Raw genomic sequence first — 26,070 nt, 5'->3', positions numbered from 1 at the left:
CCGCCGCAGAGGCCCCCCACACCCAAGAGCAGGAAGACACAGGAACACAGAGCCCCAGCCCAGTCAGAGGAGCAGCCACCCCACCTCACCATGAGGGCCAACGTGGGACCCCACCCGCGGCGAACCCCCCAACCCCCGGAAGAGCAGCCCACCACCACCCAGCGGTGCAGAGCATCGCCCCACCCCAGGTCTGATCCAGGGCCCCTCAAGGGCAACCCACCCCCAAAGCGAGAAGTCCAATCTTTGATCCAATCAAGGACATTTTTCACATGTAAACGCAGCTACAGACTCAGAAATGAATTAGAACTCATGATCTCAGTCTCAGGGCAAACACTATCACTAGACCACTGAGCTGCTCAAAAGTCAGGGTAGCTAATTCAATCAAGTGTGTCAGCTGCTTAGTTCTTGGCACGCGAATGATTGCAAAGCACACAAGTACGTGAGCAGGAAGTTATGCGTAAAAGAAGGCATGTGTGAGTGAATCAGAAACTTAAGAAAAGAAAATAACTATGACATTTGCATAATAGGTACCAAAACAAAATAACTGGTATGAAAAAAATATGCTATGCAACAATGAAACTAAAAGAATGAAAACTTGGATTCTTGGTGTTTATGAACAGAATGACTCAGTACATTAACTGGAACTGAGCTGTTTGAGAACATTTCTCCAGAAAACATTTCAAATTTGACAGCAAAACTATCTACTGAAGAATAAAGAGTCTGATGTTCAGACTTCAAGAGTTTGTTCTGATGGGATACATTTTACTTTGAAAAATCAAAATGTAAATGCTCCAGTATTAGTTTTAGCAGCGGCTGGATGGTTCAGTTGGCCGAGTGACTGACATGTAGGAAACCTGGGTTTGGTTTCCAGGTGTTACGATCCAGTGTGGGTCCATAGACAAAGCCCTTCTTGCTGCTGTCTAACTGGGTCTCTAGTGCAGTGTAAACAGGGTCGAGTCAGGAAGGGCATAAAAACTCTCCTGTCTAAATCAATGCGCTGGAGCGACTCTTGACAGGATGAAAGGTGAACAACAACTTTAGACAACAAGAACAGCAAAGTTCAAAACTTCAGTCAAGAAATGTACCGGTAGATAGGGGTCATCGCCACGTCATCAAAATGTCCGCTCTGGTAATTAACTTTTCATCAATAAGATTGGAAATGTTTGCTGATATTTCACCAACAGCTTAACAAAGTGCAGTCAAGTTAGCATCCGTGGAAGTCTGCGGCGTCGCTGCATTAGCATTGATGCTAGTCATGCTGGTTGGTTGGTTGGGCATCTGCAGTTTAGTTCTTTCTACGTGCCATTGTGTTGGACTGTCTCAAAAAGTAACCAGTATTACTCATATTAAGTTTAAGAACCACTTGAGACTTGGTTTTAGTATGTTCATTTGGGTTTAATGATGTTATCAGTGAGGTGCTACACCAGCTTTCCCAAGACTGACCTATCCCTACGCCGCCATCTTAGAGTCCTCCACAGGGGAGATTTTGGAAACAAAGGCTTCAGATCAACAGGAAAAATGTTTTTTTAAGACTGTTTTGGCAATCTGCGAGTCGAGCGCTTCCTCCTCTGTTGGCTCCACCCTCCTAGCAGGACATCAGGTGCCTGAACCTGGTTTAGTTACTTACCTGGTGGTTTTTCTTCTGCTGTCAAAGGTTTTTCACCTGTGGAGGTTTTTCAAGTGAAACCTATAGGAAGCTTAAGTGAAGCTGAACTAAAGGAAAGGCTGAAGAAACCTGAAGGAAGCTTAAAACTGGAGCTGAAGAAAACTGAAGGAAAGCTCGAGTGAAGGCTGAAGAAAAGCCAGAGGAAAGTAAAACCTCTTTCCTCTGAGCCAGTGAACCCTGTGGAAGGAGATCTTCTGGACTTCTTACTTGGAGAGCTTGAGTTGGACCTCCATGCAGGGCTTCATCGTGGCCTCGGGGTCTTCTCCCACCTCCTCTAGAATCCCCAAAATGACTAGGTTGTCCCTTATGCTCCTCGCCTGAAGATCCAGGAGGGTTTCCTTCGTGCCGTGGTTGTCCTCAGAGAGACCAGCGGTGTCGCTGCTCAGGGCCTGAGCATATAAAATACATGGAGTGAATGTAAATCATTTATTTTAATTCATGGAAATATGTTTGACAGTTCTTTTATTTCTGACGCACATCACGCCAGTCACCCAATGTTAACTGACACGTTTTTTGTATATTGAGGAAACTTTGTTATATGTATAAGTGAAACTAAAAATGTCTTTGTAGTATTGTTTAGTTTTCAAAGTGCATAAGTACTTTGGATGGTTGCATCAAAGAGACCAATAAAGTACGCACTTGTTTGAAGCTCGACGCATCTCGTTTATGACCACAAGGGGGCCGCTACAGTGAGGGAGGCACGACACAGGGGAGACTGTGTCTTCAGCCGACAGGGACACAGCATGGTGCGCTGTTCAAACAATGCCGTCCTCAAAGCTAGCTCAAAAGTGAAAGGGTAGGAAAAGCTAAATAATGTCAACAATTGTAATACCAGCTTTTAAAATGATCCGTCAAATTCGGTCTCCACAACACTTGAGGCTAGCACAAAGAAATCCACTGCAGTGACGATGAATTCTGCGGGCAAAATTTCCACCTGTGGGAGAAAGACAAAAAATGCAGGCACGCGCCTGCATTTCCCTCCTCATGAGCAAAATAAAGTGACATTAACTACAAACCATTCTTCCCCGCTTATCACTGGAACTCGCCAAGTTTACCACTGAATCTGCCTGCGGCATTAAAGTACATTTTTACCGAGGACAACTCTCCCTCCCCTCCACTGAAGGCTGTGGCCGGCATCGCCTTAACTTTGGAAATAATTATGATAGGAGTGTATTGCAGAGATCTGTCCCGTGGGGAAATATATATGATGTTTCTCACGTCCTTAAGTAAATAAAGCTTGTGTTTTACAAGTGACTCCGATGAACAGCTGCTTGTCGCTTGTATAAAATGGCTGACTCCAAAAAATCCTTTTCTGGAATGATCCGTGGCAGACGGGGTTTACGTACTTACGTTTTAAAGTTCCATACAACCTTAATGTCGTCAGAATCTCCAATACGCAATCCCAATGCAGATATTAACCAAATATCAACTTAATATAGTGATCTTGAAATGGATTTAGTTGATTTTGACTAGATGGAGAGAGGCCAAGGATTCATACAAAAGCCACAGCTCACACAGCAACAATGACCAACACTGTGCTGCCCTCTAGTGACGAATATGGATACAAGCACTGTAAAAAATAATGATCGTATAATGTTAACAGGCTCAAAGTTCAGATTATGTCTCAATAATAATAAAGGATCTGACATAAAATTATGTAAATGCAACAATATGAATTTTTATTTTCATCGTTTTTGCTCTTTGAAGTGAGGTTATTTGATATACTCTTGAGTTTTGGTTCTTAACTGAAGCTTTGTTTATTAGTTACCCAAAAATGTATGTAATTATTGTACACATTGGCATTTATTGATAATTTTATTTTAATGTTGCATAGAGCATTAAATGAGCAAATTGTGTTTTAGATTGTTCTAAAAGGTTTTGAAGAAACTAAAAAGATATAATTGTTTGTAAAAAAATAGTTATATATAAAAAAAATCCTAATATAATATATTGATTAATTGCAATATTTGCCATATCGAGATATTATCGGTATCGTGAGCCACGTATCGTGAATCCCATCGTATCGTGAGTTACCCTGAGATTCCCAGTCCTAATCAGGAACCATAGAGCAGGGAACATTTTTAAGTAAGGGTTCTCAAACTTCCTACTTGTCTGCCATTTCCTATTGGGGAAAGCATAGACATTTATATATTTTTTTGTTCTAATTTTAGTTAATAGACAAAGCAAAATACCAAGACTTTCAGGGAATAGTCGAAAGACATAGTCCCTCCTGCGAGTCCTGGGGGTTCCTCTGGGTCTATGCCCCTTGGGACATGCCTACAACAACTCCTGATGGAGGATCCAGAAGGCATCAAGACCGGGAGCAAAAGCAATTAAAGAAAAACATGAAGATTTATACAAAAAAAAAAAAAAACTCTTTCAAAATAAGAAAAAGAAAAGAAAGCTACCGTAATATACCCTGATAGTTCTTGGTCAATTGTATTATTCTAGACTGACTTGGACCAATTAGGTATAAAAACTTAAAAGCTATGAAAGAAAAATCTGAAAATGTTACAGTAAAAAAATGACTAAAAATAGAAATGACATCCAACAAGAATCTAAGTTGCTGACCACAATAGATCTTTGTTCATTTGTATTATTCTAGAGTGATTTAGACCAATTAGGTCCAATTATTAAAAAGCTATTTAATTTTTTTTGGGAAAATTTACAGTAAAAAATTTATTAAAAATAGAAAAAGTATCCAAAGTAAATCTAAGTTGCTGGCCCCGATAGATTTTGCGGATTTTATTACTCTAGAGTGATTTTGACCAATTAGGTCCAATTATTTAAAAGCTATTGAATTTTTTTTTTTTAATTTACAGTAAATAATTTACTAAAAATAGAAAAATCATCCAAAGTAAATCTAAGTTGCTGACCCCGATAGATCTTTGTTAATTGTATTATTCTAGATTGATTTGGACCAATTAGAGTTAAAAACTTAAAAGCTATTTGAGAAAAATGTGAAAATTTACAGTTAAAAAAATTGAGTCAAATAGAAAAATCATCCAAAGTAAATCTAAGTTGCTGACCCCGATAGATCTTAGTTAATTTTATTATTCTAGAGTGATTTTAACCAATTAGGTCCAGTAAGTCGTAAAAACAAAAACAAAAAAAACATTTATTTGTTGACGGTCCCTAACCACGACCAGAACGAATGTCTGCCGAATATCCAATATCCAACTAACTTCACCTCAGTTGATTTTATTTTTGTGGTCGATGCCTCTCTGTCCTACATGGGAACGGCAGCGTTCTGCTGACGTCACTCAGTGAACAGCAACTGTGCTTGCACGCGCACGTCACTGAGCATAAAAAACTGTGACAGCATTATCTTGTGAATAAATTACACACCTTTAAATGTATTTAATGAACGCCATACCACACAATTACGCAAATGCTCTACTTCACTGATTTAAAATGGCGATTTAGCTGAAGCTCAAATGGTGGAAGCTAACTGCTAGCAAACCCCGCGCGATTTTTTTCAATCTCCTCACAGGCATATTCACGAAGAATATAATTGTTCAACTGAACGGAAAAACATTTTCTACTGATAGAAAAAAAACAAAAACGGTTTAAAATATGCTTAAAACTCCTTTAGGAGCAATTGGCAGACTTACCTCTCTCACAGCCTCCGGCTGCCCCGTTTACTGCGGATGATAAAATGGCGGAAGAAACGAAACTTAAGAAACTTGAGTGGGCGTGGCCTCCAGCATCCACCTGCTAACGTCCAGTTCATTCAGTTTCTAGACTTTCTCTTTTCCAAACATTTGCTGTCAGTTTCAGAAGATGATTTTCTAAATCCTGATGTTTTTCTCTGAACTTGGGGGACTTCTCTGATTAAAATCACAGAAAACTTTGTAACTAGCATCCATGATTCCTAACAGCTCTAAAAGAAACAGTCTTTACTCATTGGACATTTTTACTTTTTTTAAATAATATATAAATAGAATATATAATTTTTGTTTCGTACATCCTTTTTTAGTAGATGTTAATTTTTTGTTGACATTTATCAACTAAATTACATGAGGTAACATTTAATCATAATCAGTGTTGGGACTAACGCCGTTTAAGTATAACGGCGTTACTAACGGCGTTATAAATCAAGTAATTTAGTAATCTAACTAATTACTTTCATCCTCGCTGTAACGCCGTTATAGTTACTTCGTGTAAATCGCGGCGCGTTACTTCAAAGTTTGATGATCTTGCTGGAGCTGGGCGCTTCGCACCCGAAAGTTGCTTGTGTTGCGCGCCCCAAGTTGCATCAAGATACATGAGAAAATCTGGTTTCTTTTCAAAATATAACCAGTTTTTCACAATAAAATGCCACGATTGACAAATGTGATCATGTTTTTGTGTCTAAACAGGCGGTAGACACGGATATAAACATACAATCACAACACAAACGTGCGCGCGCGAGCACAGAGACACACAAAACAGACAGGCACGCACACTTTTTTTTCTTTTTTCACAGACACGTACACACGCAGATCAACGTGGATAGACTCCGGTGCGGGGTGAGGAGTTTCGGGAGTTAATAAAACGACAACAGAGAGGCAGAGAGTAGCTCATCTTAGCAGAAACGGGGTAATATTTATAAAACACACAACACAGACAGACACGAGCGCGCACAGATCAACGCAGTGAGCAGACTCCGGAGCGAGTGGGCGGGGCTGCGGGATTTTGGGAGAGAAAAAAGAGATGCAGAGAGCTGCTCCTCTTAGCAGAAATATGGGTTAATAATTGTAGTTTATTAATTTATTATTGTTTTGCACTTTCAGTTTTTTAAGCCATTTTGTTTAATTATAGTTGTAGGTAAGATACTTGAAGTATGTTAATAGTTGAAACGTTTACCTTTTTTGTGTGAAGTTACATTTTTTATATACCACTTGTTGCAGTGTTTTGTGTGATAATTCTGACAAATAAATATTGAAAATTCTTTCCCTAAACCCTCTCTCATGTGTATCCTAAACTTAGACAATATGACTCCATTGGAAAACTATACCAGTATACTATTGTCAGTTATCATCTATTATTGAATGTAAATTATTTTTTTTATTTGTAACGCAGGAAAAAATACAAAATATTACCATATTTAAAGATAAATTTAAAACGAGTTACTTTGCCAAGTAACTAATTACTTTGAAGATGCAGTAATTGAGTTACTAACTCAATTACTTTTTGGGAGAAGTAACTAGTAACTATAACTAATTACTTTTTTGAAGTGAGATGCCCAACACTGATCATAATATTAAGTTAATTAAGCTTTCACTAATAGACACCTCAGTAGAAACACATTAAAATTGAAAGAAAGAATGACATCATTGAACACATTAAATTGAGCTGAAGATTTTCTTATTAAAAAATAAACATTTATACAACTGGTAAAATAAAAACAGGTAAAATCATTTGTTCCGGTCGGAGACTGCTTAATTTATTTCGGATGGAGTCTGGAACCTTGCGTTTGGTCTGTATTCAGACTGCTGTCACTAGGACTCTCCAGTCCCGGAACAACACCTGTAAACAAAACCATGTGACTCAAGAACTCTTTGCTAATTGGCCAGGATCTACGAGGGCATGGTAAAGAAACTATAGGCGGAAATTATGGAAGTCTTGTGCTTTTTAATTTTTGGGATATTCTGTGACAAATTTTGAACGCCTGTATCAACATCAAGTTTAACACTATTTACTGATGCTTCAGTACAGTGGAGTCATGCTGCAAGGTGGTTACTGAGGAGGCGACGGTTAAGAATCACGTTAAAAGTTGTTTTAATGAACCAGAATTCATCCAACCACATTTCAATGAGCTGCTGTGTCTCATCATTGTGGTTTTATGGTATTATTTTTGGGAGAATTATGTTAAAGATCTACAATGTGGCTTTTGGGATGACATCATGCAGATAGGCGCATAAAGAGACACAGAAAAGCACATAAGAAGCGTTTTAGCCGTGTTAAAACAAACGTTCTAACAAGTATAGAGTTGAACCATTTTTTTCTGTTTGACAACACAACAATCTTTGCTTTACACTTGTGCTGTTGCGTCATTTCTACTTTGTTTACATCTCGTGACTACCTGTGATGGAGGACGTTTCTGCTCTCGGACTTTGTATTCAGAGTGAGGAATCTCAGAGCAAGCCAGAGTTCAGTCCAATTGGAAACGAACCAAGACCACCTCAAAAGATGGGTCAGAGAGCGGTTCCTGGTCCTAGCTTGGGTGTATTCAGACTGACACTGGATTATCAGAGAAAACGAAATCTGTTTCAATTTAGGCTGACTAAATGTGTCCAGTCTGAACACAAGCTAAAAGACAAAAAGTGATTTGTGTGTGAATGTTTTCAACATCACCGCCAGAGGGCAGCAAAGCTTTGTTTACCAACATTCAAGTCTTCTTGAAGGAGAACCATCATGGACCTCAGAAGACCACATGAGCTCCTTTAGGAGGCTAGATGATCATCTCCAGAAGTAACTGGAGGAACAGATTGTGCTGCTGATGTCACGTTTACCGTTAGAAGGACTTTTTCATGTCTTCATCATTCTTCTGTGCTGAACATCAGCAGATGTTGATGGATTCAGACTCTCTGCTTTCACCTTCAGGCTCCAGCTGGTCTGCAGTATCTTCTCTCAGAGAACCTCCAGGTGTGAAGGTTGCAGCACTCCAACATCCTGATATTGTAAACTCGGTAAAAGATCAGGACTGGAGTTTTATTTATTGCAGTTCCTCCTTTCATGATGGTGCAAACGAAGAACAGGAAACAGTTTTTGTTAGACTTTTATCAGGGCGAAGAGGAGATGCAGTCTTCCAGGAAGGATACAAAAACACATGTTACATAACTCTGACTCTGACTGGACTACAGAAGTGGTTAAACAGCTGAACAAACTTCACATCTGGTCAAAAAGACTATCAACATCTACTCTAGAAGCTGCTGCTTTAACTACAAAAAGAGCTGCATTCAGTCCAAACAATCCCTCTCAGGAGTTTTTGAAGACACTTCTTCATCTTCTGCATCCGTGTTCCTCCTTCTTCTGTGGGGAAATCTGTGAATCCCAGACCAGTGGGAGCGTCACCTGCTCCCAAAACACCTCATCGGCTCCCTGCAGGACACCTCCTCATCACTGCTGGAAGATGGGAGGTGCAGCTGCTGAACCCTCAGGGGAAGGTGAGCCAGGAGGATCCTCTCAGTTTGTTGGAAGGCACTTTGACTGAAAATCTGTTCAATCGTGGAAACTGCAGACTGTGTGCTGGTGGTGGTGATGTTCTGCTTCTCTTCCCTGGAGTTACACTGAGACCAAACAGCATCTAGAAGGTTCCGTCGGTGAAGTCTCGTCTGGTGAATCCTCTCTGTTGAAGACAAAAAGACTCAGTTTGTCATGATTCCTATGGTTGCTGTAGTAGCTATGGTTGCATCCGTTGCTATGATGGTTGCACTGGTTGCTATGGTTACTACAGTTACATTTGATTGCTATACTCAAGATTACTTTACTAATCCCTATAGTTGCTACAGTTGCCTTGGTTGCTATGATGCTTCAGTTGCTATAGTCGCATGGGTTGGTTCGCATCTATGGCCGCTATGGTTCCTGGTTGATTGCTGTGGTTCCATTGGTTGCTACGGCTGCGGTCATGTCCGGCCCTGAGCTGCATTGCTCACTAGGCCAATGGGGACCACCCACACCCCACCCCCAAACACCACCCCCACCATCTGGAACAGAAACAACATAACTAACTGGATTATGTTGTTATGAAATATTTATTTATTTGAATTCTCAAAAAATTAACACAACCATTTATGATTGGTATTTAAAATAAGGTCAACTTCCAAAATGTTTCCAGTAGGGCTGTCAGATTTGTCGCGTTAAAATCGCGTTAATCTGACATGTGCTTGACGCCGACAATTTTTTTGACGCATTAATCGCGGATTTTTCTCATACGTGCCTTTCCATCCCGCGCGTCCCCCCTTTAACTCACCGGCTGCTCTCACTAGATCACGGGCGGGTCTCCAACCGCTGAGTTGCTAGCTAAAACCGGCCGGCACTAGGACCTGGAGAGCTCCTGCACTCTAACCCGGCTCCGGTTCGCGTTCAGTACCACGTCTGGTGGTAGCGGTGTAGGTAGCAGATGTGCTCGACCTGTCAGATTCCTCTTGATCGGATTATTTCGTTGTCAAGGTTTTTGCGGCTGATTGCAAATATTCCTTCTCCTTTTGAGATTCTTAACCTATATGTTCGGACCTCCTCGGTTTTTTACTCGGGAAGAATCCGTGCCTGTGTCTGTGTAATTCCCCGTGTCACGTGACAGTGGTCTAATGGTTCGGACCAATCACAATTTTACACGTCATCTATTCGCAAGCCCCCGAGCCGATCTGACAGGCCGAGCACATCTCCTACCTACACCGGCTCGCGTCCGGCGCCGCGTCCTGAGAGCTGCGGACCCCCGACGTTCCGAACAGCAAGCGCACCGGGGGACGTTTTAAATGTTCTGGAGGTTTAAGCGTGATCCAGCCCCAGCATAGCGGTCTGCCTGCCGGCATATTCATCCGTGAGCTCCGCTGGACACGTCGCTGCATCGAGCTGCAGCCAGAGAACGCGGCGGCAGTAACAGACTGTCAAACTATCCACAGAGTATCCCGCTTTTCTCAGTCTTTAATGTTTTAAAAAACAAAAGTTAATTGGAAATGATAAATCTCTATTTCATTTATTACTGTAGTTCAGCAGAGGAGGAAAAGATTTGGTCCTGACAAAAAATGAACATGAAAGTGTTATGGAAATGTTATTTTTGATGTTTTTTATTTTATTTTACTGAACATTGATTGAAGTTTTGAATTTAAAATGCCCTTCACTTGGACTTGGGCTTTTGTTAGGCATTTTATGTTACAGCCTTTTATTGTTAAGAAAGTTTATCTCAATACAATGTTACAAAATAAAGTATTTCTGATGAAAACTATTAATTCTGTCATTCTTGTTTTCATAATTAATGTAGAACTGTTAAATTGTTAAACTGTTACATTCCACATTTTTTTCCTTAAAACAAGGCCACATATCAATTTGTGATTAATCGCGATTAAAAATTTTAATCGCCTCACAGCTCTAGTTTCCAGTTCTTTCCATGAGCCGATATTCTTTGTATGTTCAGGATTGTCCTGTCATTAACACTCACTGGTTCTTCACTTGAATAGTTTTTGGGAAGAAGATCTTGCAGCAGCAGCAGAACAAACTGTCTTTTTGGGGGGAAAACATGGGTCATGTTCTGTATTCATCTCCACATTAGCTAACCTTCTGAAGAAATAAAAGTAATGAAACTACTTCCATCCTGGTTTATTTATTTATCTCATTTCACTCTGTAGATCAGCTGAGTGACAATGACACGTCAGGAGTTATGGAGAGTCAAAGAGCTTGATAGAGGAATCTCCAGACTGAAAGGTTCAATCAAAAAATATTAGATCGCCAGTTAATTTAATTAAATATGTCCAATTTAATGTGAACAGACAGATCTCTGGTTTGAGCCCATTTTTCCTCCTCTTCCTTCCATTTTCCCCAAAAGTTATTGTTGCTTTTTCATCCTTACACCCGTCAAAGTTATTAATCACGTCAAACTTTTGAGTTTTTTTAATTTATGCTTTTTATTTTTTATTTTTTATTTTTACGTGAAAAAACAAACAAATCAAAACTGGTTATGGTTGCTTACATCTTATCACCTTCATGAGGTCAAAAAGTTCAACCATGATTTCATGGTTCCCTCCTGTTATTGATCTGCCACACAGTGACCACCGCGGTGGCCACGCCCCCCTGAAGAGACCACAATTTTATCTAGTCCTGCCTTTGATTTAAATTACAAGTTTTTTGTGAAACAGCATTTATTCCCGAGTCTGTTTTTAGTTCTTCAAAGGATTCCTGTTGTGTTATACAGCAGGATTTAACTCTTCCTAATAATGAAAGTGTGAACTCTGAGAAAACACGCCGCTAATCCTCGTCTGTTCTTCACGTTCTCATCATCAACTTTCTGTTTCTCAGAGGAAGCAGTGAGCGTAAAGTCAGCTTAACCAGAGATAAGAAACCCAAAACATCTTCAGCTGAATTCCTGACATTCCTGCAGACACAACTCATTAGAAACCCAAATGTGAGCAAACCGACTCAGCGGTAGAGAACCCTCATCCAGGAGCTCCTAAACAGCCTCAGAGGAGCTCTGCAGCACAAACATGGATCCAAACTCTATTTGTTAGGGGAGCTGACACAGTCCTGCTTCTGTCTGTAGTCTAGGACGCCACCTTCAGTCCAACCGTGATACTTGAGGAAAGAAGCATTTCCAAGTCCCCCTGAAGGATCAGATCCTGTTATTCTGTTTTTACAGTTATTGGATTAAAAAAAAGAAAAAAAAATACACTTTTATAAGAGGAATTTAAACATATTTTGACTGATTGAGATCCATCCCTTTCAGGCTCACAGGGTTGCTGGAGCCTATCTATTGGGTAAAGGCGGAGTTCACCCGGGAGAGGCCGCCAGTCCGCCGCAGGGACACACAATCACACACCCAACTAGAGATCATTTAGAGTCACCAATGAAGAGACTCGCCTCCATCTTTAACATCAAACTCCAGTTAGCTTCTATGTTATTTGACTGATGTTTATGAATACGGGGGTGCCAAAATATCAATACTGAGATAGATTGGTATATTTAGTCCTGCGATTGATTCTGAATGGGTTCTCACTAAGTATCAATCTTGTATTTGTGTTTAAAGAGGCTGTAAAACGTTACATTCTTTATCCTTTGGTGAGACGATCTTTGGAGGTAGATAGGGTGATAGGTGGATGGATAAGTAGGAGCACTGCTGTTCATGTTTACTATTGTTAACACTGAATTTTACAGATAATTGCATTGATTGGTGTCAATGTTCATCAAAGAGAGTATTAGTGATTTCAGCAGTGTTGAACAAAAGTGTCGATTATTTGTGGCACAAAATAAAACACAAGTTGTTTATTATTATGATTGTGTTTAAGCTGAAATATAAACGAGAATATATTTTATATTTTGTATATTGTGAGATATTAGAGACGATTTATAGAATAGAATAGAATAGAATAGAATAGAATAGAATAGAATAGAATAGAATAGAATAGAATAGAATAGAAATACTTTATTCATTCCAAGCTGGAAAATGTGGCTGTTGCAGAATTAGGCATTTAAAGAAGATATAAAAATAAACAATATTTACAGAAAATAAGAAGGAATGATAAAATAAAAACAAAGTGTGCGAATTGTAGTGTAAAGAATATAATAAGAAGAGTGCAAATTGAGGCAGTAATGACCATCGGTCATGAAAAAAGTCCGTCGGTGTGTTTTCTGTTACCAGACCAGTCCTGAAGCGTCTTACCAATTATCGCGGTGTCGTGATATCACCATCGTGATCCATGTATCGTGTATCGTATCGTATCGTGAGGTACTCAGTGAATCCCAGCTCTATTCAAGGACGACCTTTCACCTTTAAACACTAAACTACACTTTAATCGACACCATACCAAAAATCCACAGAGAAACTCTCCTTTTGTGGGAGGAGTCTCCACTGATGCGCCTGAACGGAGGCTAATGAGGTCCAGGACGGGTGGGGGGGTTGACGGGAAGCAAAGGTCAAGTGAGACAGAAAGCAGACGTTCAGCAGAGGAAGGAAACATGAGGTTGGAACACAAAGACAAAACCTCCCATAATTTCTCCATTTCTGTCAGTTTGTCCAAAAACTTCTGTAAATTCTGTCCTTAAATTGAGGTTGGCTTCGGTTCTTAGACACTTCAGCAGCACTTTGACCAGAACCAGACCTCCAGCCTGGATTTGAGGAGGAGATCCTGCCCGTCTGACAAACACACGGGTCAAATCCAGGACCCTCATCCCACCAGAAACAGACGATTTGGTTTGAGGAGGAGGCAGCTTCCAGCTGTTGTGTCACAGAGAGCATGAGAGATCTCTGGAGGACGCTCCACCACGCACAGAGACTGAGGGTTCCAACATTTGGAAGAGCTTCTCTTTAGGTCATCAATGAAACACAAACCTGAACAGCTTGTCCCACATGTGGGGTTTATTCTGCTTCTGAATGTTTGGTGAAAGCAGAACCGTCCCAGTGGGCCCAGTGAGCAGGTTCTGCTCAGTTCTAGAGGGATACAGGAGAAAAACCTCCAAGAAGGAGGAACCGGGACCAGCCAACCTTCAAAAGAAGAAGACTTCAGAGAGCCCGCCCCCTCTTCCCTTCTATACTGGATCAAACTGTCTTCATCTGGATACTGTGACAGCAGAACAAACATTTATCAAGATTGCAGATGTTTGAAAACGTTAAAGTTATTTTTTCAAAGGATCTAAAATGGTCACAGCATAGAGAAACAGAGGCTTACTTCCAGAAACAACCAGCAGGGGGCATCACTGTCATTTTTATGAGCAAATCATTGAAATTAGCTGCAGAGCAGCAGTCACGCCTCCAAGCCTCTGCTCCACAATTTAAGCCAAACCTCAAGGAAGCAAAAGTAGTTAAGAATTTACACAATAAATGTAAATCAGCTGATTCGGATGTGCAGAGAGGTAGTTTTGTCTGGATAAGCAACACTTTACCACTCAAATATTCAACACTTTACTACTCAAATATTTAACACTTTACTACACAAATATACAACATTTTACTACACAAATATGCAACACTTTACTACACAAATATACAACACTAACAAAGCTGTTTTTCTCCGATTTAAATGTTAGTTCAAGGAGCATCTGTTTTTGTGTTGTCTCCAGTATTACACGGTTAAACCTGAAGACCTCATTCAGACTTTTGTTTTAATTGTAGGTAAAATATATCCACACAAACTGCACTCTGATTGTCTCATTTCTTATTTCTAACAGTCAGGCTGCAGCAAGGAGCGTGCACGTATCACGTGAACAGCACTAACGGGATCCTGGTACAGTCTGCAAGATTTTTGGGAGTTAAAAAAATTAAAAATCCATATGACACCCCTGCATATCACCTACCTCCCCCTTACATGTTGGTCACCGCAGCACGCCCATAGGAAAACACCAGCACAAACATTTTCTTTCTATGATCTTGATATTTTGTAGAGGTTTGACCATTTAAAATGAATTGATGGTTACTGTTGGTTCACTCTGATGTTATCCAGCTCATCAGTGTCATTTTTATATAGTTCAGTATTAATGTGTATCTTTCAACGCTGACTTTAACAAAGAAAACTTATCAGGAATTACCCAATTAAAAGGGTTAGCTTCTGCTAGCTACACCTTAAACCTTAAAGCAAGATCTTAAATCCTCTTTAAGAGTCATTCTTGTGCACCTAAAGGATCTCGTCCAAACATTGCAGACGGACTGACAGATCTCACCAGTTTGTAGTCGCGGTGCAGCTTGTTGTACTGGAACATGTTGCAGAGAACAGTGGAGGCCGCTCTGGCAGCTTTCAGGCTTGAGGGGCTAAAGCGGAAACCACCAGACATTTAGGAAGGAGATTCATTCAAGAACCACAGCAGCAAATGTCACAGATGAACCAAAGAAGCTTTATGCATCAAAGTCAAAGCCTGAGGACCAAAGCAGGAAGAGAGACGCACCTGTTATCGTGGGAGGTCTTGATGCCCACCAGTTTGGGGAGGCCGTTGCAGAGGGCCACGTCTCGAGCTGCAGTTGAGCTGCACGTGACCAGGTGGTTGAGCGCCCCGCAGATGTTGACCACCACCTCACTGGACGGCGTCTTCTGGAGACAGTCGCTGGGCAACTTGGACACCAAGATGCTCACCAGCGTTTTAGCTGTCAGGACCACCAGAAAGAAATGTTTATTTCTTCTGTTTCAGAAAAGATTCTCTACTGAGAAGCAGAACAGACTTCAGAGAGGCTTAATGTCACCATAGCAACCATGTAAACATCAATAGGGCTACAAAAGGGTTTTGTTCTTTAACCCTTTAAGACCGGAGATGTTGCAAGCGACACCTAAATAACGTCTCCTTGAATTACCGTAACTCTTTGTCCGTTTACGCGATCATCATGAATCTGTTGATTCTGTCGCAGCTTTTTCTTTCAGCTTTGCATCGCGATGCAACACGTTACTAACATAAAAAGTGTTGCATTTTAGCGTAAAGCTGCTCTTCTCAACTTTAGAATCCGTTGGAATTACATTACTTACATAACTAAGAGTTGCAGGAATCTGTAACATGGTACAGGTGAATTCTCAATTCTGATTGGCTGCAGGATGTCCTTAAAGAAGTGATAATGGACACCAAAACACACAAAAGTATTCAATAATATTCCAGTTGGTAACTGTAGCAACAGAAACTTGGAACATAAGTGGATATAAGTCATGTTACATAAGGGATAATGCCCAACAAGGTGTGCATTATCAGAAATCAACTTGAGTGCATTATCCTGCTTATACCATGGCCACTTAGGAAATAAATATGCATTCAATTAATTTTTAGTGCTTTATATTTGGTACTTTTTAGGTTTAAATCGCTTTTTCACAAACAAGATATTTGAAACATGGTGCGATGCGTTGTCATGGTGACAGCCACATAGACTTCCCCGACCTCGACAGCAGCGGCAAATGAAGGCGATATATGTGCTGAACGTGTTCGTCATGACAGATTTAAGAAAGGAGGGAAAATTTTGTTTTAAAGAAATAAATTTAAAGTCTAAATAGTTCATGTCTCCTCGTGTTTTATTCCCAAAGTTTAGCTTTGCATCTAAAATCTGTTCATTCTGGAGGTAGAGTTGATCAAACGAGACGTCTTCAGGTCAAAAGTGTGTAAAAACCTACAGAGTTTATCATCTATGTAAACCTCAGACATCAATCTATAAATGTAACTAATCTAAATTAAATAAATGCTAATTAAGTAATCCTTACTTTAAAAATGCTATTTTATTTTATATATTTTTTTGTTCTTCTGATATACCCCCGATATAAGCGAGAAAATGCCGTTTGAAGCGTCCATGATCAGAAATTATTGATTTCATGAAAGCAAACATTCGACATGAAGTTCATGCATTCATTTCTGATAATAGACTCGTCGGGAATTATCTGAAGCCAAAATATGAGACTAAGACTAGAGTTTATTTACTGGATTGACGGTTTGGTGCACTAGTGAAGTACCGATCAGGCTTTTTTCATTTTAACCGCATAAGATGAATCCTAGCAGAAACTTTAGGAAGCCGAGAGAAAAACATCTCTAAAGAGTCTCTGACTTATCCGGCTGTGATAAGAGGCGGGAGTCCTTCATAAAGACATCATATCCTCAGCGGAGGACGTTTATCATCCTTGTTTGGGGGGGTTGTTGTTGAGTATTAGGGAGTGTCTTGTGGAAACAATGGTTGCTGTGAAAAAATAGACACAAACGCGACACTAATCAGCCTCAGATATGGGAACGGCTGTTTTGGACCTATCACCTCACTGGGGGGGGCACAAAATATGACACCCAACTCCTGTTATCAGACAGGTCAGAGTAGCATTCCTGCCTTTTTATTATTCATATTTATCTTAAAAAGTTACAGTTTAAAAGATTATAAATTGGCATTCTGATAGCTTTTTGGACTATTTTGACATTTACTGAAATGTATTAGGCTATGTTGGAGTTTAGCTAACATTTCAGCTACATGCTAACTGTTTTGGCTAATTTTGGCTTTTTAAAAAACTTTTTTAAAACTATTTTGGAGTTAGGCTAATATTTACACACTAGCTGGCTGATTTAGGCTTCTCTTTTTAAGTTTTTTGGGCTATTTTGGAGTTTAGCTAATATTTCAGCTACATGCTAGCTGTTTTGGCTAACCTACGGGTTTTTTAGGCTTTTAGCTAATATTTTAGCTTGATATCAGATTCAGCATTTTCAGCTTTTAGCTTCAGTGACTTCAGCTATCAATTTCACCATCTTCAGCTATCAGCACTAGCATCTTCGGTTTCAGCTTACAGCATTCACACTAGCATTATCACAGGTAATGTTATATATCTAGTTGATGATTATGATAAAAAGTTACAGTTTTAAAGTTTTAAAAATATAGTTTCAGAGTGTTCAGTAAATGTTTATCCTGTTCGTCCCGTGACCTCAGGTGTGATCTGGGTTTTGGCCCCCTGTGTGATGGAGTCTGACACCCCTGCTTTATTCCCTTCAAACAGACGTCTCCCTGAACCCACCCGTGGACTCCTTGTCTCTGCAGTGTCTGCTCAGGTTTCTCAGCAGTCCGGTCAGAGCCCGGTTCTGCAGCTCGCTCCCACCGTCCAGCAGGTCCAGGAGGACGGGCAGCATCCGCTCCTGCTCCAGGACAACCGCACTCAGGACCGCGGGCCACTGAGGGGAGGGACACGGGTCAGCCTGTGGGGGCCCCACACCCGGGGGCGGAATCTCGGCTCGCTCTTACCCGGGCCTCCCCTGTAGTGATGTTCTGGAGAGATCCGATGGCGGCTTCGACACTGGTGGAGCTGCTGTCGCTGTTCTGCAGAACCTGCCGGTACAGCCCCACCACCCGGGGGTGCCAGAGCCACTCCGCCCCTTTGGGGGGGGGCAGCGTGGGGATGTTCTGATGCCGCTGCTGTGGAGGAAGGAGTTCTGCATCAGTCTTTATCCGGTGAGAGTCACAGCCTAAAACTGACAGGCTCTTCGGGTTTCACCTCTTTGGACTTTTTGCTGTAAAGAGTGAAGCAGCCGATGGCGTCCGCGTCCTTGGAAGAGGACGCTCTGGACGGCCCCTCCAGGTGGATCCGCACGGAGGGGGGCAGCTCCGCGTACAGCTGATAGGACAGGTTTCTCATCACGCACAACGAGTTCTCCAAACCCTGAAAGAGACGACAGGACAGTCGGCTGGATCCCACCTCTCTGTGCTCACCTGTTCGTCTGTTTTACACAAAATACATCAAAGAAGAAGCGAAAACGTCTGTCGAGTCCTAAAAACCACGACAAAGGTTTGAACTGAAAAAACTTAGAAGTAAAAGGGAATTTTTGAGGAGAGCACCACCTGCTGTCAACACACAACATCACACTTAATCATTTTCAATGGAGCTTTTACACAACTTTTTCACACAAACTCGTCGTTTTGACATTGACTTCACCACAGGAAACATGGATTGTGTTTGTATCAAACTCTATTACCAACAGTATTGTCTCACCTGCAATGACTCACATATGAACTGAAGCACCATCCCATCCCTAACCCATAGAGTTCAATATGATGTTGGTCCACCTTCTGCAGATATTCCAGCTTCAGCTCGAACCACGAGGTTGAGGAGTGTTTCTAGGAATTCGGGACCATTCTTCCAGAAGCTCCTCGTTCAGGTCACACTGATGTTGGTGGAGAAGGTCTGGTTCTCAGTCTCCACTCTAATTCATCCCAAAGGTGTTCTATGGGGTTCAGGTCTGTCCAGTCCAGACTCTGTCCTCCATGTCTTCATGGACCTTGCTCTGTGCTCTGGTGAATAGTCATGTTGGCCCGCTCTAAACCGTTCCTACAAGGTTGGGAACATCGAATTGTCCAAAATGTTTTAGCCTCCTGAAGCATTCAAAGTTCCTTTCACTGGGACTAAGAGACCTGAGAAACAAGCCCACACCATTATTCCTCCTCCACCAATGCAGTCTGAAACGTCCCGTTCTCCTGCAACCATCAGATTTCCAGATAGAGAAGTGTGATTCCTCCCTCCAGAGAAGACGTCTTCACTGCTCTAGAGTCCAGTGACGGCGTGCTTTACTCCACTGCATCCACGCTTTGAATTAAACTTGTGGATGTGTCTTGATGCAGCTGCTGCCATGGAAACTCGTTCCATGAAGGTCTCTGTTTACTGTACTTATGCTGATCTGAAGGTCACATGAAGGTTGGAGTTCTGTAGAGGTCGGTGACCTCTTTGACCTTCAGCATCCTCTGATCTCTCTCCATCAGTTTACGTGGTCGACCACTTGGTGTCTGAGTTCCTGTTGTTCTAAACTCTTCCATGTTGTTCTGATAGAGCTGACAGTTGACTTTGGGACATTTCAGGACTGGATTTGTTGCTCAGGTGTCATCCTATGACAGTTCCACTGGAATTCACTGAGATCCTGAGAGCAGAACATTCTTTCACTAATGTCTATTAAACAGTCTGAGTAATTGATTTTACACACCTGTGGCCACACAGGTGATCAGGACACCTGATGCTGATCATTGGACGGGTGAGCCAGTACTTTTGGTAATATCGTGTATCCGTACAGGAGTCACAGCGATCACATGAAGCAGAACTTCCAGCGGATTTTATGCTTCACAGATTCTTGTTCTGACTTGTATTGAGGACTCCAGCTTCTAAAGCAGGAATGTCCAAAGTGTGGCCTGCGTTCAAACTTCCAATGGCCTTCAGGCTCCTGTCATCAAATCATTAATATGCTGCACTTTCTAAAATCTAGGTGTGATTTTTTGATTGTAGTTGGCTAAATGACATGCTCACAATGAGGAGGGACTACATGTCAAGACAGACTATCTACAGCGAGGTCTAATGAATCTTATTCAGAATGAAGACGATGATAGAATTCTTCTGCTGCTAAAGTGGAATTCCAACATATTTGTTTCTGAACTTTTAACATGTACAAATGGAAATAAACTCTTGAACTCTTCCACATGTCTGTTGTTGTTGCTGCAGTCAGAAGACAAAACTTAATGTTCAGATAAAGTTCAAACTCATGCAAACAAACATTTGATGGAAACCTTTAACTCTCGACTTCATCCTGTAACTAGACGTGGATAATGTGCTGTTTATTCCAGCCTGTTCCTGGAAGCGTTAATGTTTAACAGAAGCTCTGTGTTCTTTATCACAGCAGCTCAAGTTTGAGTTTTACCCAAATATTTTCATATCTCCCAACAGCAGCTGAGCTCAGCAGAAATGCAACGTGTCCCAGCCTCCAGAGCTCAGTCTGGCTCCACAAACGTCACATAAACAACACATCTCATATTTCCAGTGATGACAAAGACCCACGAAGGAAACGCTGAGGAGTCATCGAAGAAAAGGTTTCAGAACTCTTCCAATAACTCGCTGTAAGGATGTTGGAACGTGTTCCTTTAAAAGATCTCTGAATAAACGCTGGTGGGTCAAATCTGAGTGCAACCCTTGAGCTATCCTGGACATGTTTACATTAGGAGTGGGGTCATCTGGACCCACAAGACAGCGCTGAACTTTTTAACCGAGGATGTTTAATCTTCACTGGTGTCTGAGGCAGATCTAAATCCTGTCCATCTTTATCATGGGGGGATCACACATCAATATAAAGGGGGGGTCATCTGGACCCCACAAGAGAACTAGAGGGTTAGAATACAGCCCCCATGAAGGTGATGGCCCAAAGCAACCATTCAGTTTTTGTCTTGTCTGGGTCCAATAGATATTCTCTCAGATTTCCCTACATCAAAGTAATTTTAAAAGTTGCTTAGCAACACTAGACAAGCCCACATTTTGATCCAAATCCCTGAAATATTTCAGCAGAGCCTTTATGCAACAACTGTCACCTTTAATGTGACTGTTTATGGTTTATCCTTTAAAAAGTTTACATGTAAAGGAGCTGCAAATAGTTTAATTACTGATTTATGTCAAGATCATTATTATTGAAGCAAACTAATAAAATAGCAGAATACTGGGTATCACCAATAATTTTCAGAAGCGATTCGATTCAGTTCAGTTTTGAGTTTACACATTTAGACACATTTGTTTAGAAATACATTCATAATCTACTATATGTTTTGAATATATTCATATTAATCTGATCCAGTTCATATACTGCAATATTTAGTAGTGAAATAATAATGAGATTGTTAATATCATACAGAGTTACATGGATTCTCTAAAGGAGAAGTTCTAACCATTGTTCTGCTTCTCCTGGAGGATGTTTCAGTTTGGCCACTAGGTGGCGATTCCACTATAGCATTACACCTTATTCAAGAAGAAGAAGAAAGAATGAGCACAAGGAACCACAAATGGTTACTTTAAAAAAATGTCTTAAAAGAGTTTAGAAAATTCATATAAAGATGTTCATTTGGTCACCAATGTTTGTTTAGGGTGACCGAGCGTTAGCATTAGCCGTCCTAGGGGGAATCCCATTATACGTTAGCATCAAGCTAGCAGACTTGAGCATTATGCGTTAGATTGATCTCTACTTTTATGGATCGATTATTGATCTATTGAGCTTAGATCGACAGCTGCCCTCAGGAACGACTTGGTGGTTTAACCCCTAATATGCTGTCAAACGTTACAGGTCACGTTAGCATAACCTTTTCTTGTTTTCATAAGATTGTCTACAAAAGTGCTGCAGACTCTGTTCATCTGACACTGGGTGTGTTTGTGGTTACCATAGCAACACAATCCGTAAATATGTGGGAATTTAATAGAACCAGAACTGTGTGGTTCTGTGCTCATTCAGACGGTGAAAAACTGGAACATTTTAGAAAAGTGTTGAAAAGTCTGTTCTCTGTCGGCGTCGGTGCGTCCTGCAGACATCTGCTCGGCTGGAGCCAGCTTGTATGGATTTCCAGCGTGAGCAGAGATAATGAGGGCGACTCGGAGCTCATTTCTAATCTGCTGCATTATTCACAGGCGCAGGCCCGTCTCACCTTGTCGTCTCCTCTTTCTTCATGCTGGATGTAGCAGACCAGAGAGTCCACCAGGCCCTGCATGGATCTCATCTTCCGCCTCGTCCTCTCGTTCACCGAGCTCAGGTTCCTGAACACACACACGTATGCACACACACACGTATGAAGCCGCGATGAGCACGTATCTGTTTAACACTCGCCGCTCAAAACAGAAAGTACAACAAGAAGCGAAGTGGAACGGCAGAAGCGGGTCGTCCTCACGTCACAGCGAGCTGAGAAACGCTGCAGAGGCTGTTGAACAACAACTTAATATAACATTAGATACATGTTTACACTTACTGATGATTATAGTGAGTCAGTCAAGAGTCTCTATTAGACAGAACGTAAGATGAAATAACATGTTTACTCATCTGAGGCTTCATTCCTCTGATTCAGGTGTACTTCATCATAGACGAGTTTACTGACAGAGGAAAAGAGGCTGTAAGGTGAACCGCCAGCACTGACCTCTGCAGCTGATCGCTGAAGTCTCAATAATTCATCAAGGGATTCAAAAACATACATTTGAAATCCTGATGCTCAGTTCACTCCAGGTTCAGAAACACACGTTCAAATCACCACTTCTGAAATAAAAAGTCTATGAAAACAGGCGTATATGCGAGTTTTGGGATTCCACGTTCAAAACTCTCGAGTCCAAGTTTCTTTTTTTTAGGAGTTTTTTCTTACCAGGAGGGTCTAAGGTCAGCCATAACCAGTTTGATTTAGTCTGTTTAATCTTTAGCTATTTTTCAGATTTTTTTCTGCATCTGTAAAATTACCGGCATGAAGCCCAATGAGGCAAATGTTCTTTGTGATATTGGATAAATAAAATTGAATTGAACTGAATTGAATATGCATTGAAAGCTAAATGAAATGAACCAATCAGTGACGTTTGGGGAGTGTCCTTTTCATTCGGGAGATGCCAACCATGAAAATGGATCAAGAAGGAGAAAAGAATCATTGCCGTTTGTGTGTGGCTGGAATTCTTTGACAAGTTACTTAAAACAGAACAGATTACAAATTACTCTGTTAAAGAGAAATCTATTTTCTTATATTACTCTTTGATAATCTTCCAGGATTACTTTTAGTTACTTTCTTTGTAATCCCTGCAGAAGTAATCCCCTCGTTCATGGGGGAGGGGCTATACATGCTGTAATAATGAGAACTGAGGATCTTGTGGTTTTTTTGAAAGTCCACATGAGGCTGGTCTGGGAGAACGTTTGTGATGGAGCTCGGGTCGGACCTTCAGAACAACATCAACCTCTGAGTTTGACGTGGACGTGTGCGGGAGCCTCACCTGAGGCAGCCGGTGGTGTTGTTGAAGATGTCTTTCTCAGATGGAGTCAGAGGAAGGCTCTTACACAGAGGAACCAGGACTTTCTCCGTCAGCATCTGCAGAGCTTCTACCGCCAGCTTCTCCTTCAGGCTGTCTCTGGAGGACAGGTTCCACAGAACTCCTGAAGCCGTACAAAAACGGTTTTTATCCTGAAGATCTCAGCCGTTCTAAACTCAGTCTGGAGCATCTGCTCCTCTGACCTGTGATGGTTTTTCGGAGCTCCTCATCAGGTTCACTCAGGATGCTAACAAGAGGCGTCAGCCCGCCGGCGTCTATCAGGGCCGACTTGTTCTCCACGTTCTCATAGATCAGGTTCCTGGTAGCGGCTGTGGCGTAGCGTTGAACCTCCAGATTGTCGCTGGTGAAAAGGCGCACCAGAGCGGGAACGCCCTGCAGAGATCTGACCTGCAGACGAGCGTTTCAGCGAGTCGTAGGTTAGCCGGCGGAAGAATCTGACAGTAAGGCTTATCTGAGTATAAATACTCGCCAAAATTTACTGGACGGTCCCGTAACGGATCAGAGCGCTCAGTGGAAATGAGGCTAAAGCTAATTAAAACCAGCGTGCAGCAACAGGAGCAACTTCAAACGTCTAACTATGCTAACACCAAGTCATATGTTGAACTTTAAATTACCTGAGTAACATAAAACCATGAATGACAGCTGGCAATAAATCATGTTAATCAAGAGTGTTATTTTCTATGCTGAACAATAAATGTTACGTTAGCTAATGCTACATTTACAATTTCAACCACGCAATGGGGAGGCATCGGCAGAACCTTTAAGATTTCATGCCGCTGCCTAATTTTTTGAAAATAGCTGATGGTCATGAATGTAGACGGTAGCAGTCAGGCAGCAGTCAGGCAGCAGTCAGGTGGCAGTCAGGCTGCAGTCAGGCGGCAGTAGGGCGGCAGTCAGGCGGCAGTCAGGCGGCAGTCGGGTGGCAGTCAGGCGGCAGTCAAGTAGTAGTCGGGCGTCAGTCAGGCTGCAGTTGGGTGGCAGTCAGGTGGCAGTCAGGCGGCAGTCAGGCGGCAGTCGGGTGGCAGTCAGGCGGCAGTCAGGCGGCAGTCAGGCGGCAGTCGGGTGTGAGTCAGGTGTGAGTCAGGTGTGAGTCAGGTGTGCAGAATGGACCACTTTTTGTGTACTATTTGATGTCCAAAGACATTTACACATCGTCCAGTCAGAGCTGCTGCCGGACAGCCATTCCAGCCGCCGCCCTGTGGTTGCCCAGCTGTCACCTGATTTCGTAATACCATTATCCCCGCCTGTCACTGGACTGCTACCACGCCACCTCCAAATCTGCCCGGGTGGCTGCTAACCAATGCAAACTTTTAGAGAAAATTTGTCTGGTTGCCGTAAATAGTTAAACTTTTTTTTTAAATCTCTGCGACCACCGAGCGGCATGTTAAAAAGCGGCTGCTGCCTCCCGATTACAAATCCAGAAACTTGCATTCAGGTCGCAGCACTGTAGGATTTTGGGATGTGTGACCGTAGCCTAAGAAAAAGCTCGTAACGAAGCTCTAAACAAAACCAAATTCCAAACCAGGTTCACGATGGAAATAAAATTAAAAAGCAGAACAATAATGTAAAATCAGTTAAACTTAAAGACACTTCAACCCTTTAATAAAAGACCAGTGAAACCAAATCACACACAAAATATTGTAACTCCGACCATTAAAGCCCTTAATGTAATTACAATGGATTTTCAAGCATGTGCAAAAGTTTAGGACAGAAAAGTGATGAATGTCCATTTTTCTAATTGTAAAAAGTGACTTTTCTCAGAATCTGTTAGAATTACGTTACTGTATAAACGGTCAAAGAGTTACGATGGTTTAAGGCACAGAAACACTAAAGCTACAGTGTTAAAGTGTTTACGGCTCGATTACGTCCAACAATCCTAAACAAATGGTTACATTTACAGCACTGACCTGGGTCTTAGCCTCGTTGCTATGGTAACACTGGTGTTGTATGTACGCCGCTCCCAAGACGTGGAGGGCGGAGTCCGATTCCGACAGATACCTGACCGCCGTGGGCATGTCCAGGCCGTGCATTCTGCAGACAAACACAGATCGGCGTTTGCTGGAGTCGTGGTCGCTCGGATCGAACTGTGCTGAGATTCAGGTTTGCAGAAATCGACTGGTGTCACACAGATCGTCGTCAAACCGCCCCTCCCCTTTGGAGGTACAAAACCAAAACTAACCAAACAACCATAATGTAGAGCACCCTTTCAGCTGTAAGATTCTTTTTTTCCACGCCCATCAGTCCTTCTTCCTGATTGGACGATGAAACATGGATCAACACTGATGCTGGGGGTCGTACTCCTGGCCTCGAGGGCATTTTTTCCAGAATTCCTGCATTATCTGAACACTGATTACCTGGATCAGGTGTGTTTAGCCAATGAGGAGCTCCAATGGCTGGTTGGTTGAAAAACACATTGAACAGCTAACGGCTATTTTACAGTTTTTTTAAAACAATAAAGTTTATTAAGAAAAAAACAAACTG

At 41.7% G+C, this 26,070-nt stretch overlaps 1 protein-coding gene across 1 annotated transcript in view; it reads right to left on the bottom strand.

Moving 5' to 3' along the window:
• Window positions 1-8,416: 8,416 nt before the first annotated feature.
• The window catches only part of pkp3b (plakophilin 3b), a 33,507-nt gene continuing 15,853 nt past the window's right edge, over window positions 8,417-26,070 (bottom strand). The window contains exons 4-13 of the mRNA XM_024295688.2: window positions 25,497-25,620; window positions 23,772-23,976; window positions 23,533-23,692; window positions 22,221-22,329; window positions 18,280-18,444; window positions 18,030-18,200; window positions 17,806-17,959; window positions 15,239-15,434; window positions 15,017-15,104; window positions 8,417-8,999 (exon numbers count right to left, since the gene is read on the bottom strand). Coding sequence (XP_024151456.2) covers window positions 8,958-8,999; window positions 15,017-15,104; window positions 15,239-15,434; window positions 17,806-17,959; window positions 18,030-18,200; window positions 18,280-18,444; window positions 22,221-22,329; window positions 23,533-23,692; window positions 23,772-23,976; window positions 25,497-25,620 — 1,414 coding nt within the window. The 3' untranslated portion in view covers window positions 8,417-8,957. The remainder of the gene's footprint in view (window positions 9,000-15,016; window positions 15,105-15,238; window positions 15,435-17,805; window positions 17,960-18,029; window positions 18,201-18,279; window positions 18,445-22,220; window positions 22,330-23,532; window positions 23,693-23,771; window positions 23,977-25,496; window positions 25,621-26,070) is intronic.

This window comes from Oryzias melastigma, linkage group LG3 (genome assembly GCF_002922805.2).
Source record: "Oryzias melastigma strain HK-1 linkage group LG3, ASM292280v2, whole genome shotgun sequence".
Taxonomy (NCBI): Eukaryota; Metazoa; Chordata; class Actinopteri; order Beloniformes; family Adrianichthyidae; genus Oryzias; species Oryzias melastigma.
This window is presented reverse-complemented; position numbering and strand designations above follow the sequence as displayed.